The sequence below is a fragment of the Danaus plexippus genome (genome assembly GCF_018135715.1).
Source record: "Danaus plexippus chromosome 22 unlocalized genomic scaffold, MEX_DaPlex mxdp_33, whole genome shotgun sequence".
Lineage (NCBI taxonomy): Eukaryota > Metazoa > Arthropoda > Insecta > Lepidoptera > Nymphalidae > Danaus > Danaus plexippus.
In genome coordinates this window covers 1634465-1650249 of record NW_026869856.1, presented here as the reverse complement: position 1 = coordinate 1650249, position 15785 = coordinate 1634465, and the positions used below count along the sequence as shown (strand labels likewise).

Sequence of the window (15785 nt, the reverse complement as noted above, 5' to 3'; positions counted from 1 at the left end):
AATCAACAAGTAAATATCTTACGTGGAAAGAATTAACGTGTATCATATGTGTATTACAAACTTATCTCACTTCAGACATCGTACACCTATGTTTTTATGATATTGGGCATTTAAACGTGAGTAAATATATTATTATCTTTTTATTAACATCATTATAACTGAAAATCGAAAAATAATAATTGAAACTATTAGTCAGATCTCGAATCTATTTTAGGGACTTTAAAAATTTATTCAAGACATTATTTCCTAATAGATTTATCTCGCTTTATAAGTTCCATTCTAGCATAAGTAATAGAAATATTGATATTGGATTCTTTTTACTTAGCTGGGAGATGAAATTTTAAATTAAATAAAAATAGGCCCATTTGAATTTTAATATGGCAATATTAAAACTCCGCCATTGTCATCAACCTGACATGTTGGTCATTGTCAATTTGTCAATGAGTCGCGGTCGTAGGACTCGTTGAGGTGCCAAATAGATTTCAATAGATACCAGACCAACAGAACCACCAAAATGGCTTCAAAATTACAAGAGTACAAAGATACATTGGAGCGCAACTTAATGGACAAGAGCAAACCGTGGACAAAATTCTTCGAAAAAGCGGAATCAAAGACGGGAGTTAACAGAGTTTATCTATTCGTCGGTAAGCTGGATTCATATAGAGTTTATTTATAACTTAAGCTGTTAGTTTGACGTTTATTTCTCGTGGCAGGTTTGGTGGCATTCACCGGTTTATATTTAGTGTTTGGTTTCGGCGCTGAGTTGATATGTAACTCGATTGGCTTTGTCTATCCGGCGTATATGTCGATGAAAGCTCTCGAGTCCCCTGTGAAAGATGACGACACTAAATGGCTGACCTACTGGGTGGTCTATGCTTGCTTCTCCATTGTCGAGTATTTCTCTGACTTCATCGTTGGCTGGTTCCCACTTTACTGGCTCATCAAGGTTAGTAACTCACATGTAGTCAGCATGCTATAATTAACTATAATTAAAGGATAAATCGAGTCATAACTATGGAATGATAAAAATGATAAAAAAAAAACTGTATGTTAATACAGACCGTTCATTAAAATAAAATTAACATAAAATACATTTTAATGTCACTACTTGATTCTGATATAAAGATAAGGACTGCTATATTACATTTTCTATTAAGAGATTATTACATTATGCAATCTTGTGAAAAGATCTAATCAGTAGTGAGAGCCCATGTATAGTTTTATGCAAAGAACAATATTTAATCTAGTAGAAGTTCTTATTACTCATATCTATAAAATAAAGCCGACGGCTATGGAAATAATAATTTTATATTTACTCAAAGCTAAATACATAAATATGCGATAGACCCTGCACCCACATGGTGAATCCATGGAATGCTGAGGTTTTGTCATCATATTGGGCTTGGATCAAAAATAAAACTAAGATAATTATAATACAGGCCATGCGCATTATCTTGTGATTATGGACATATTGATATTTAAATTATAGGTTAAAATAAATAAATTTAAGATTTTTCTAGAAACATATTTAACAGAATATACTCAATTCATCAAGTAATTTTTATATAAGTATAAAAATTTAATAAAAAATATATATATGTATATATAAATATATTACCTTAGTAGTTTTTTATTAAAAATATAAATATGTTTTATAAAAACCTTTACATTATCATACATTATATATCTTGCAATAGAATTCTGTATTAGCATAAAATTTATATTTTAAATATTTTATCTATATTGAAATCAATTTAAATAATAAATCAATATATTTTATTATAAATTTGTGAGAAAAGTTTTGTCTGACAACTAGACATACAGAGTATATCACAGAGTAAATACACAAATAGATAACTAATTACAACAACAATTAGCTGTGAGTAGTGAATAGATTCATTGTTTCCTTCAAGGTTTCAACTAGTACAACTATAGTGAAACAAACATTTTTATGTCAAAACCTAATACTATTGTTCGTTTTCGTACTTCATATTTTAAATGACTTAAAAATAGTAAATCATGTTTTATTCTTATAAAAAGAGGCTTTATATAATTTAATATTGGTTAGTCTGAAAAAGAGATTTTATATAAATCAAGTTAAATATTTCTCTTCATATCGAACATTTTATATTTACGTTATCTATAACTAAACATGAGATAAGCTTCTATGAATTGGATAGAAATAAATGAAATTTTCACAAACAGCTCTTTTACCAGTTATCACCATCCGACTAAACGCAGCCAGTTCAGTTTAACATTTATAATTCATCTCACATTAGTTATAGATATCTATATTTTTTTTATTCAGTTAGATATCTTAAAACTCATGGTTACACTACATACCATTTATAATTTGTTAATGTTACTCATGACATTTTGCTTTATTTTTGGGTGCGACCCTTGTAACCTTTTGGGAGATATTTAATGTGTCATTATCATATTGTTTACTTAACAAGATAACATTGAAATGTTGTGAAAGTATGACCTTTTGTTCGAGTTTAAATAATGTTGCTATAAATAAAAATATATAATGTGTGGTCGTTTAACGAGTATTATATAACCTCATAATAGTATATTATCTATATTTTTATTAAAGACATTTACTTTATCATCTAAAACGTTTCTCTTTGTATTGATGTATAATCGGTGTTCAGTAAAATCTGTTGCTAATATAATTTCATGAGTTAATCTGAATTATTGTCATAATTCTTTATGAGCTAATATTCTTATAAAGCGTAGCTCGCACTGATGATTATTAATAACATTATTTTCAGTGCATCTTCATCATCTGGTGTTATTTGCCGACCGACTACAACGGTTCCCTCATCATATACAATCGCATCATCCGCCCCTACTACCAGAAACACCACACCCGCATCGATGACATTGCCAGCTCAGGTAAAGAGTTCATATATGAATTCCCTTACAATTATCCAATTTGGCATAATAATAATGTAACAAATAGTATTGGTATCGCAATACTATTTATTATCTTCTATAGTCCTTTGAAATGTGCTATATTTGGTTCACTAGTACTATAAAAGGTTTTTACGGTTAGTTTTCGATACTCCTATGAGTTTGACTAATCAGACTAAACATAGACAAATACATGTATGTATAGTCGAAAGTGATAGTATTTAAGCATATATATGAATGAAAAACTCGTAACTGTCTGTGTTTAGTTTGAGACTACGAAAGTATACTAAGGGTGACCAATCGTTTATTCTAAGGGAACTATTTTAAAACTATCTATAAACGTGTGGTAGTGACAATTCTATGATTTTAGGTCAGCTTTGATAGAAAAACTGGACATTTCGAATAATTACGATGTTTAAATTGTTATCAACATTAATATAGTCTGTATTTACATAAATTTAAAAGAGATCTTATAAAACATAAATTCTAGCTATCGGCCCTGCATGTATGGGTGCGAATTCTAGCCCTAGCGTATGTCCAAAATGTCACGTGAAAAAAGACACCGCATCCGGTAACTAAGGTACGATTAGAACGTCCCTAAATGCGGTTAATGATCATTATAATTAATTAATCTAGTAGGCGTTTATTCTGGTCATACATACATAATTGTTGAAAATTATTATATTTTTGTATTTTTCTCGGTCATTGTGGTACGTATTTTGTTTTATATCACATGTGTAACGAAACGGTCTTTGTTTAATGACAGTTTTCATCCCGCCAATCGCCATTTTGTATGTTGTAATCAAATTCACAATGACGCAGATATTAATTATTAATTAATATAGTATGTGTATATTTAGGTTATAAATTTATAGAAATAAGTATTTGGTGAGGATGCCTATTGCAATTCATAACAAATATTGTGTCTCCTGTTTCGGGTGGTTTTGGTGTAAATTTGGTTATGCATTACTAACAAAAAGTTTATATAAGGCGGATTTTCTTTTTCAAAATCTTTAGTGAAATTGAAAATATTTTTCTTGGGATATTTTCTAGATGTCCTGAAAGACATAGTTAAAGACGTCAACAAACATATGGATAGGACGTTAAAGAAATTTAGCAAAACCCTGCCGAATCTTCACAAAGACTAAATCAGGTAGGTGTTACGGGGCTTGCAATGTAAACTGCTTCAGGGGCATTTTGACTAAACTTCTAGATTCGAATTTATAAATACTGTGATAGCGTTACACCGCTTGCAACCCTGTTAGTCTTCATTTGTTTAATTTCAGGTTATTTATTTTTTGTGCTTGTAAACAATTCGGATACACTTCCGTAGACAGAATTAGCAATATTATTCTATTCCTGTTCTATGACCTTATAGTTTCCTAATTTCTTGCGTCATAACTGGCATAGTACAAAAAATAATAGCTAAAAATAATTGTGAATAACATTATGAATGAACATTGAAAAGATCCAAGCGCTTTGATTCACGTTTAAATGTGTTTCCATTGATAGGCCATACGTCAGTCCATTATAATCCTGTTAAATTTTCAACTATTAAACAAGTGGAGTATGGAAATATGAAGAATTTTATTAACAAAGAATTGTGTAAATTATCTTTCAGATACATATTGACATATAATTTCGTTGTTCTTGCTGGGTAGTGAATTATTGTGGTATATTTCTGCCTCGTTAGTATCAAACAAATGTTATTATGTTTTTAACTGAAGATAGTTTTTTAGTTGTTGAGTAACTTAACTGGAATAATAATAAACGAATTACCTTTTCATTATAAGGACTTAACAAAATCTGGTTACTGAAATATGTATATCTAATTTTGTTAATTTGTAATAAAAATACTATTTATCTTTACCATACTACTTCAAATAAAAATTTGATAGGTAATTATAAGGTATTATCGCTAAGAAGCTGTTTCTGTCGGAAAGTAACAAAGATCCATAAAATTCAATCCAGTACAAGATAAATGCTATATCCGGTTATAATAGTTTATGGTGGTGTGAGTTAAACTCAAGCAAGTGTTTAATTTATTTGAAATTTTCAATTTGTGGGTATTTTACATATGTTTGCCACACTCAGATAACTGAGATTCTAAAATGTAGACATTCGACCGAACCCCACACTTGTGATTACATTATTTGTATCCCAGGTCGATCTTAACACATCAAATACAAATCAATCGAAAAAGTAATTGTGTTCAAAAGATTTATAGCAATTTGTAATCTTTTCTCGTTTTAGGGTTAAGTCAATTAAACCATACTAGTATATTAGGACACACTTATTTTTTAATATCATTCAATAATTTAATGAACTCGATAAATCTCAAAAATAAAACCAGTTCAACAAAACGATCATCATCGAAAAAGATTTTAATCCAAAAATAGTTTGGCACATACTTTATTTATGCAAGTCTGTCGGTTGAAATTACGCCAAATATCAAATTAAAGAATTCAAAAAATTTTCCATTGCTCAAAACGACAGCTTCTCATAAATGAGGTCTATCCATAATAAAAATTTATATCTGTTAATTGAAGATTACATTCCTTGCGTAAATAAAAAAAAAAAAAAAAAACAAGTCTCTGCTCAAGAAATTTTACTTTTTAGTTAACGAACAGTCCAACAAATAGTTTGATAATAATGTTTATTTTATAATATTTTTCCGTAACACAGTTAATGTGCAAGAGTTGGTGCAAGGTGCGACTAGGAAGATAAATACATCAATGAAAAAATTAACAGATTGAAAAAAAAAAAATATTTTTCTATATATTTTTTTAACGTATGTTCATATTTATTTTTTTATTCTTACAACATTGATGTCGCATTTCATATAATTTCAGTAGCACCTTTATGTAATATATACATTTGATAGAAGTAGGTAATGTATTTAGTTTTTTCGTCCCACTTTTTTATTTGCAATTATGTCGCTGTACTTTATTTTGATAATTTTTTTTTGCCATTCCCTTGACCTTAATATCTCAATGGACGAGCAATCCCTAACAAAAAAATCCATGATTTTAGGTAAACAAGAATAGAACAACTCTCCCAGATAAGTAAGTGTTCAAGTTCCGCTTTTTATTATATTATCTATATGATAACGCTTACAAAGATATATGTATTATATAATAACAAATTAATTTGCTTTTTCTGTTGTCGGGCTAATTGCTTTGGCTATTAACTATATGTGTGACGTTTAGTTTGTGTCCAATGTTTTATTAAATAAGACTGATATATAATTTACTGCTATATATGTACTATAATTGAAATTTTGTTTATTTCGATTTTACATACAAATATTTTATACCAATGTATTTTGATTTTTAAACTATATATATAATGCTAAAGAAATAACTGTAACAACCGAAATGTGTCTAGTAGGTTATAACCATGGAATTTTCTTAAACGATTGGCATCAATAAATCTTGAAAACTCATACTGGTCTGATATCAATTTTAAAAACGTAAATTGTTTTTTTTATACAACCTACCACACACATTTCTAGAGATTTAGCAATCATGTGTAGCTAGTTATGTTAAAGAAATAGATTGTAGTATGTTAATAAAAAAAATATATATATATATATATATTTTAATAAATATAATTTTTTAGAATAGATATTCATAAATGTATTTCTCTGCATCTGCATACCTTGCACAAACTTTGATAACAGATAGTGCCTCACAATTAAAATTCTATTTAAAAATGGCCTACAATGTTAACATTATTAAACTCGCTTGACGTTTAAAGCATTCATCGTATGAGGAAATGTATAATTTTCATGATATAATATTTTTTCCAGCCTCCCGCCTGGTAGCTGATGCCGTCAGGAAGAACAACTAAGACGCATTTATCGAAGCATAACCCAATTTCGCTTTTACACGCTTCGGATAAAAAAAAATTGAAAAAAAAAAAAAAAGAAAAACCATAAATGTATTTTTGTACATCGATCTTTGTGATGTTAATAAAGCATTCGAAGGACAATTATCTTTATATTAATGGGTTAAGGTGATGTTTGCGAAATCATTCTATGTATTATTTGGTTAAGTTGTTTTTTTTTTATTATGACAGTTTGGTAAATCTTAGTTTGGATTTAATAAAAAAAAATATATAAGTTTGTCTATGACTTAAGTTAGTCTTGTTTTATTGGTACAATGGATTCGGTGTTGCTCAAGTTTCAGTTGTCTGTTATATGTATTGTAAAAGTATGTTGGTTTAGTTTTTTAATAGTGATATGAACAGCCATTTTCTAATATGCATTTAAATTTTATTAATGCACCGGTTTTTAGATAAACACTTGGTTTTTTAATCATGTGTTTTGAGTATTTCGCTTGTATTATAGATACTCGTGTAACTTTTGATGCTTCTGATTGTACCCACTATGTATTGTTACCGTTTTTTCACACAATAAAAGGTATTCATTGTAGATTTGGTTTTTTTTTCTTCTTCCTGTAAAGCTAATGAATTAATTTTATATCTACACGAAATACACACTCTTAGATAAACACAAACGAAATGCACTGAAGGTAGAATAAAAATTATACTAATTTCTAGAATTACTTCACAAATGATTTAATCGAAATCAATAAATTGTGAAACAAATAAAAATCTATTCAATTAAAAAATAAAAACATTTTTACCTTCAAATTGATCTACTGAAGTTATTATAAATTTTTAGTCCACTATAAATTATGTAAAACGCTGATAACCAAAATTGCGTGCACAGAGCAAGCCACATTTTTTTTATATCACTACAATTGTTAATACCTAAATTATCTGAATATGAGTTATATTTTAATGCAACTATTAGGAATACTTAAAATAAAACCACCCAATAATAATTTGTCTAAATCGTGACAGTAACATGTAGATTGTGGAGAGAAGATCATAATTTATAATAACAGAAAAGTTGACTTTTGCATCAAGGCACCTGACACACTAGATAGCGCTTTGACATGACAGGTAATTGATTACCACAACTTTTTTATAATTTTACCCTAAAACTTGACGAAGATATGTGCAAAAGCCAGTCCCTATACAATTTAAATGTCTCTATGTTAAAAGTGTAAATAATAAAACAATACAAACTATCTAATAATATATTTGCTAATTAAAATCTAACAACACTATGAACTACCCTCGGCTTTTTCTTTGGCCTGGTTGTCTCTTTCAGTTCTTCTATTCCTCCAGGCCGTCATATATGAACGGGGATGTATGGGGAAGAAGCCAGATAGACCTGCAATTTTATATGAATATAACGAATTTTCAGTCAGCGTAAAACAATACTCCGGAATAATTCAGTTTCAAAATCAGCTCATCTTAAACACTTCTCTAAAATTTATTCTATATTTAAAATAAATAAAATTTTAAAGATACTCATTTTATTCAACATCTCTTATTAATTATAAGGTGTGTAATTCATATAATGATCAATTAATTACAGGAAAACAATATTAAAGAATATGAGATCCAAGACTTCTGCTAGTGTTCATTGAATTATTATATATTTCTATTTATATATTATAGAAAATACTAGCTGCTTCTAAGTAATCTAAATGTTGGGAGTATGTAGTTAAAAAAAAATTAAATTGCATACTTAGTCCGAAAATATTAGTATTTATTTCATTATTAAAGATAATTAAGAACTAGAGTCAAGTCCGTCTCACTTTCTGAGTACTTAAATTATTAGCACTTATAGAAGACATTTGAAATAAAAGATTATTTGCAACACAATCTATTGTATTCTATTTTAATCCGGGCTTATTTTACTCAACTGACAAGGAAATTTTTAAAAAAATCTAAGAAAATCTTTCCATAGACAATTTTTTTTTTCATTTTTTTAACTAAAGTCAGCTGTTTATATCATAGTGTATATCTCACCTAACAATTCTGCCACAGGTTGTGAGACATGAGCACCTTTACCGAGCCAATGTTTTATTCTGTCCAAATTTAATGCAACCAGCTTTTCATTATTCATATTAGGCATTGGATCATAGGAACCCAGTTGTTCTATGACTGGCTGACGATTCAGCCTTCTTCGCTGTAAGAAATTAAAGTATTGGTGAAAAAGAAATTGAAGTTAAGTTTGAATTTTGTGAATTTTGGTTCAGTTATTGACGGCTTTCAATTTAAATCATTATTTCAAATTATAACATGACATACATATCTGACAAGCATAACATTATGTTTTAGAAATCCAAGATTCAGTTTAGTAGACAACACTTAGTTAATGAGAGCTATAGAACTAAATTTAGTCATGCTAGTGAAACCACAGAAAATCCTGCTTTGAGAATTTCAAAATGTCAATAAAAATAAACCAATATCAAGAAAATTATAGTATTTATAGATGTATTGTAGTATCTTCAGGGTTCTAGGCATAACTGTGGTATTTATACATATCTGTGTATATTAAATACAAATGTCACATAGTTTTTGTAAATTAGTTTTAAAGTTTTATCATTTTATGTGAAATATTTACTTTCATATAAGTTATTAGTGAAATTAATAGGGTATTTACATTTATTATTTGTCTTATAATAAATTCTCAATTAAGATTATTCCAGCGAAACTATTTAAAACATATAATTTATTATTGTATATTTAACACAGAAAACCATTAAATAAATAAAACTCCTTTCATGATTATACTTAAATAAGAATAAACTTACCTGAGTAACTGATATATGAAAGAATGGTCTATTTGTGCATCCATGACGAATTAAACGGATAGATTTTGCCGCAATCGCATAGTACCTCCCGGTACCTGTTGCTGGAGGCAGCGGCATTATTATAATTATTTGAATATAAAAAGTTTCAAGTGCAAATCCTGGATACAACCTAACAATGTTAGGGTTGTATAGACCATAAAAATTAAAAATCACAAAATGTGACTTTAGAGTTTAGGTACGTCATAATGACAGATAAATGACATTAATAGGACGTCACACGTTTTGAAATGAAATGATTGCAATGGAAATAAAACAACCTGTAGACTGTAGGCTTAAGAAAATATATTCTCTCCTTCTTTAAAATAAAAAAAAATATTTAAATGTTGTCTATGCTTTAGAAATAATTAATAGCCATAAATATATACAACATAAAGGTATTGTTGGCTTCTAGAGATAGTTATACCAATATCTTTTCAAAGATCCCGTATTATATAGTACTAGTATTGAAAGAAATTATCTTCACCATAGGAAGAATTTATAACGGTTCTACGCAGACCGCGGTAATAAAATAATGTTTCAAAAATTCTTCAAAATATTTCCCAAGACATTCTATGGATTTTTGGGTTATCAAGGAAAGAAATTCATATTATTAGGTGCCGGAGCAGAGATCAGAATAATACGAATTAAAGCCAGAAACGCCTCCCTATATTTAATTTTCTGCTTCTTTAGCAATCACTTTCTGATATACAGTATCTCCATCAGTAACAACCTAAACCTCCATAAGTAATAACCCATCCCCATTTTTTGTTTTTGTTACCAATTATTTGTTAAATAAATCGTTTCCCAGCATCTAGTCTTACCTAAAGTCAGCCTTTGTCTTGCAGTCTTGGTGGTGTTCTTGCATTTTTGAGACACCACGGCCAAAACAAACGACAAAGATTGGTCACGCTAAATTTGAGGAAGAACAAGATTCCCTTCGAGAATGCTGCTCCTTTCAATTAGACCTAATTTATATTTTGTAAATCGTCATTAATAATTCGAAAAATTAAACAGAGTATGTGTCAGACAGAAGAATACTTTGTATCAATTCTTGGTCAAGACTTATATAAAGTAACAGTAATGTTCTGTGACTTAAATGGTCTTGTATTTGCTTTTATATTTCGATAAATACTAAATAAAAGTGTTATTTTTTTCATTTCATTTAAGCTGAGCGGCTGTCCATCTCTTTCTAAACCGCTAATGTTATTTAATATAATGTTAGGAAAAGTTAATGTCTCTAACGTTTTTTTTTTATATTTAAATATCCAAGAACATGTAATTTTATTAAATGTAAACGTTTATTAAGAGTCCCGTGGGTCTGCTAGGTAGCCGGGATAGCCGGGATAGTCTGGGGATCGCTTCGCTGGATGGCTCAAACCACAACAGTGTCAGTTTGCTTTTCGAATTTCTCATTAAACTTAAATCAGACTAAAATTTTCAGATAACTACGCGTATTTTTTTTAACTACATACTACCGAACTTTACGATGTAGTTTTTATATATAATAAAATACGCGCAGTAATCCGAAAATAATAATTTCATTTAAATGAATACTCGCGAAGGTCTAATTCTATTAAATTATTTAGACTTAGTAAATTTAGTTCGTCTTTAATATGGTTATGTTAATTTATTCTCATAAATTTCTTACTCTGTTACATTGTTTTTAAAACAAAAATGACGTCCATTTCATAGCGATAGGCTAATAGGTAACTGCGGGCACAACGTGATGCTTGGTGCAAGACCAATATATAGATTAATATAAAGGCCAAGATTTCCTTCGCCTCTTTCCGTCCCCGCACCTGGGCAACACTAACAGAATTAACTAATTTTGTTTAAATTAGGAGAAAAGTTCTGGAATATTGCTGTTACATTAGTTTCATTCGATTGCAAAAGTAATGTTGCTCGTTTAAAATACTTCTCCAAAGAGGTAACAATTTTAGACACAAGTTTGATTCTAGTCTCTTGCACTTTTTCCTGATATATTTTCTACACATATGTGATGAACATGTCTAAAATTAGAAATTAAACAGTGTGAGCTATCCGTGAACTTTTGTCCATGCTGATTAATTTGATAGATAAATTCTAAGAAAATAAGAAAGGAGGTTTTATATCAACACGGTATAAGACCTTCTCAATGTTGATATCGGTTTGTTAGTACTTTATTTATTTCACTAAATTATATTATATAGCTCCGACAGCTAATCTACAAGAAGTATAGGAAACAATGAAAATATTAAATAATAGAGACATATTTTATTTATAACTTTTTTGTAAAATTAAATTCAGAACAAATATAGACTATAAAATTCGTTGTTATCTATGTATCTATACATTTAAAGCACGGGGAGTCGTCAAATAAATCAACTGCATAATACGAAATTGTGTATTATTTTTATTATAATGTTGTCACACGAGTGTTAATTTTTTTTAATCATAAAGCGAATAATAAGACAAACCTATATATGTGTTTCCTTTACTAAGAACAATTCGCGACGTCCGGGAAGCCATGTTGTTTCCATTTCCACGACATCCCGTGAACTGTGCGTATTATTTATATAACTACAGTTCTATAAACTACAATATGTTTATCAGGAATTTAAAATCTGTATATAAAAACGAAACATATTTATTGAAATTCGGTCATTGGACGCTTTTGCTAGTGATAAAACATATTTTTATATATCCTTGCATAATGTTCTTTTTCCTCTTTACAAGATAACAAAAAGTATTGAAAGCGTATAGTTAGAAAGCTTTATCTTCTCGATACATAAACTTAAATTAAATTTAAATATAGTTTTCATCTAAAATTAGCTGCGCGAGACTAACGCTTGGAGCTTAGGAAATATCTAGACAGGCGAATGTACTCACGAATTTGCTAAAACGGCTTGAAATAAATCTTTTTAATCATTTACGTTTATATTAACAGATTTTCATTTTTATGCTCAACCATCAGCTACGCCATCTGGGTCTAAGATATCTGATGTTTGTGACGTTACTATCACTTTTGAATAAAAAACATAAAGCGGGTGTACACTGTGTCGTTGATCAATTCATTGGTCAGTAAAATCTGTACTAAATAAAATCATTTAATAATCAGTTAAAAAATAACTTACAATAATTATTAAACGTTTAATATTGTAGCTAAATAGAATATTTTTGTAAATTTTACTTTCCCGATCCTTGTGTTTTATATGTTTATGTGATTGAAAATCATTATTTATTTCTTGTTTTGCACGTTGCTCATCAGTTAGGAAGTCAGATTTTCGAAATTTTAATAAATATTATTCGTATTTAAAATTTTTAAAATATACGTAAAAATTATGACAGTTTCATATTTTTTTCAGGTAATCTAAGGATATTCCGTTGTCATATAATATATGTCCTGGTATAAATTAAATATCTGTATTAATCCAAATGTCAATTCTGTCAAATACATGACGTTTGTGTGTTGATTGACACTTCACCTATATTGCCCTCGAACCATATTGATAAATGTAAATAAATAAAAGTGAAAAAAACATTTCTCAAACATAATTTGGATTTTTTGACCAAAGGATATTATACAGTTGGTATAAATTTAGAATACAAAGAATTAAAATTGTACAGGGCTGTCAAGTAACGGCTATCTTAAAAAAAAGAAAATATCCATTACATTTTTAAAACTACTTTAAGTCATTCTGCTTTAGTTCTTTTTCCATTCCAATATAGATTAAATAAAAATTTCATTTAAACGTAATGCTTTCTAAAACGATTTTTTAATTAATTCGTAATTATAAATATTATTTAAGCAAAAATTACAAAAAAAAAAAAAACTTTATATGCAAAATTAATTGTGATATGAATAAAAAAATGATTTAATCCTTAATTTTTTCATAATTAAAGTCTATATTCAGTTTTCAATCAGAAGGTTGTTTTGGTATGTTTTTTAATTGTTGTAACGATTTCACTTACTGTTTAGGTTAAATTTGATTACGATTTTAAATTAATAAAGAAAGTATTTGAAGTAGTTTTTAAACGTATAAATAAAATCTACTCGCATATACAAACTTTTTTGTACACTGGCTGTATATTAATATATGTTTAAAAAAATCATACTTCGAAAAATCGCGTGAGAGGTTAATTAACAGAAACCTGAAAATTTAAAATCCCAATAAATCACCCCTTTATGGAAAAATGTTATTTATGTTTTTTTTTATTGACAGCTTTACTTATTAATTTATATAAATTAAGAACATTTTGTTACGGTTAGAATTGTATTTATGTATGTAAGTAATTATTTCTTATTTATAAATAAATTTCTACAAAACGATAATGAGATTGTATTGTAAAAAACGTAGATAAATATGCATATTTTAATGAAAAGCCACAATTATTCAAGTGATAGTCAGACTAACAAGTCCTGCGAAATATTTAAAAATGCGGAAATGAGTTCAAGTTAGGATACATTAGAGTTGTTCTTATACGTCTAACGGTTATTAAAAAAATAATTAAAAAACCGATAGATCTATCCTGAATAATGTGTTCTGCAGTTTAATAATATTAAATGTGATATAAATTCACAGTAGTGTGTATTGATGTAAAGAGTAGTTGTTATGATCATTAAATATTTTAATATCTTTCCGTTATCTCCGGAAAATTACGCTCAAAATTTATAGTGAAAAGCAAAGAAATTCATCTTAGCTCACAAATCAAAATAGATATATCTTTTTGATAACAATTTAAATATGTCGCGAATAAGTTTTCTTTAACTTGTAAAAGTTTCATTTTATTTTTGTACTTCGTAAACTGAACTTCGTACTTGAAAACTTGTGAAATACGTCGTGTTAAGCAAAAGGGATGAAATTCAAGTTATCCATCTAACATTATTTAAAAATTAGCTATAATTGTCTGTGAAATATGTATAACATTTGTAATTATATTAAACTGTAAATAATTAACTGTTACGAAATTTGCTGTGACAATCTCTTCACATGCCAGTTACTTTTATCGTTAATTCTGTTTTTATTTTTTTAATTTTTAAATATTTTTGTACTTTTTTTAATCATGTTAATAAAGTATCGACTATGCCACATCACTATTCCCGGTTGCAACCCGCCTGACCGATATACGACGACCTCAGAACGAGATGGAAATAAATCTATTATATATGCTAGAAAGAGACAGACGTTAAGTGGGTCATGGGATAAGAGGAACTTCAAGCAGCCGCTTGGATGTAAAGCGCTTTTATCGCTGTATTACTGAACGGGAGGCTGAAAACAGCTATAAATAGCCAAGCTATGACATAATTAATCGTTTCGGTAATATCACATTTAATACTATTATATAATTAAGTTTCTTTTTACTTTGATGCTTCTTGTTACATTGGCTTAGGAATATATAAACGCTAATTGAAAATATAATTACTCATCCTAAATATAACTTTATATCTAATTCAAGCTACTCTTTTACTTGAAGTCGGGACAAAAAGTGTCGTAGGAATATATACATTCCCTTGCTTTTTGTCGTTTACTGACGGAACTCGGACGTACAGCGTTTCTGTTTCAACCGATAGGTACTGATAGATATATAATATTTCATACATACGAGTACAAATAAACATTTACCTATAGTTTGGTAAACGGCTAACGTCTTTGAATTTATGTTTATATAAGATAAAAATCTAAAACGTCCGTCTTCAATAATACACTGACATGTCACTTATGAATAGAAATAGTGCTCTCATTCAGGAGAATATGAATCCAAAAAAAAAAGTAGACACACCTCTGCTCCACTTAAATATACCACCATTTATAGATCACGGTCCAACGTAGAACGCGTAGAAGCGCTGAAAGCGCTTCATGATGTCACAGTAGTACGCCTGCGCGGTAACAGGAACGATCGATGGTCGGGGCGTCTCGTTCCGACTTCAGTGATCGCACGACCGTCAAAGCGTCCGGTGCACAATGAATACTAATTGAGGCGGGAAACACGCCAAACTGTATCTCCGCGAGTACGCCGGCGAGGAGGAGCGGCCGCCGTGCCGGGAGTGGACGCGGCCGCGGCTACCGCAGGTGGACCGCAGCCCCTCGCGGCGCAGTCCCTACCTCGTGCGGGATGACGAGCCGTCGCCGGCGCCCGACGAACGCGGGCGCTCCGCCTCCGCCGGCGCCCATC

General features: G+C 29.4%; 2 protein-coding genes across 6 annotated transcripts; one reads left to right on the top strand and one right to left on the bottom strand.

Annotated features, from left to right (window-relative positions):
• The first annotated feature begins 421 nt into the window (after nt 1-421).
• LOC116773517 (receptor expression-enhancing protein 5) lies at nt 422-7351 on the top strand. 5 transcript variants are annotated; one of them, XM_032665988.2, is made up of 6 exons: nt 422-644; nt 714-946; nt 2775-2898; nt 3970-4069; nt 5950-5981; nt 6728-7351. In XM_032665988.2, the coding sequence occupies exons 1-4, from the start codon at nt 515-517 to the stop codon at nt 4062-4064; spliced, it is 582 nt and encodes a 193-aa protein (XP_032521879.1). In that variant the 5' UTR covers nt 422-514; the 3' UTR covers nt 4065-4069; nt 5950-5981; nt 6728-7351. The 5 variants fall into 5 exon arrangements, with proteins under 5 accessions (XP_032521879.1, XP_032521880.1, XP_061384823.1 ...); XM_032665989.2 differs by lacking the exon at nt 5950-5981; XM_032665991.2 differs by lacking the exon at nt 3970-4069 and having other exon boundaries at nt 424-644.
• Nucleotides 7352-8010: 659 nt separating this feature from the next.
• On the bottom strand, nt 8011-9835 carry LOC116773594 (small ribosomal subunit protein bS16m). Its single transcript, XM_032666077.2, has 3 exons — nt 9594-9835; nt 8806-8965; nt 8011-8161 (listed from the first exon to the last, which is right to left on the bottom strand). Exons 1-3 carry the CDS (start codon nt 9708-9710, stop codon nt 8052-8054), a joined length of 387 nt encoding a protein of 128 aa, XP_032521968.1. The 5' UTR covers nt 9711-9835; the 3' UTR covers nt 8011-8051.
• Nucleotides 9836-15785: the final 5950 nt, after the last annotated feature.

Coding starts and splice junctions, on each gene's coding strand:
- LOC116773594 (XM_032666077.2), bottom strand. CDS start 9,710: ATGCCGCTGCCTCCAGCAACAGGTACCGGGAGGTACTATGCGATTGCG. Junction 8,966..9,593: donor TTCATATATCAGTTACTCAG/GTAAGTTTATTC, acceptor AATTTCTTACAG/CGAAGAAGGCTGAATCGTCA. Junction 8,162..8,805: donor ACCTGTGGCAGAATTGTTAG/GTGAGATATACA, acceptor ATAAAATTGCAG/GTCTATCTGGCTTCTTCCCC.
- LOC116773517 (XM_032665989.2), top strand. CDS start 515: ATGGCTTCAAAATTACAAGAGTACAAAGATACATTGGAGCGCAACTTA. Junction 645..713: donor CAGAGTTTATCTATTCGTCG/GTAAGCTGGATT, acceptor TTCTCGTGGCAG/GTTTGGTGGCATTCACCGGT. Junction 947..2,774: donor CACTTTACTGGCTCATCAAG/GTTAGTAACTCA, acceptor CATTATTTTCAG/TGCATCTTCATCATCTGGTG.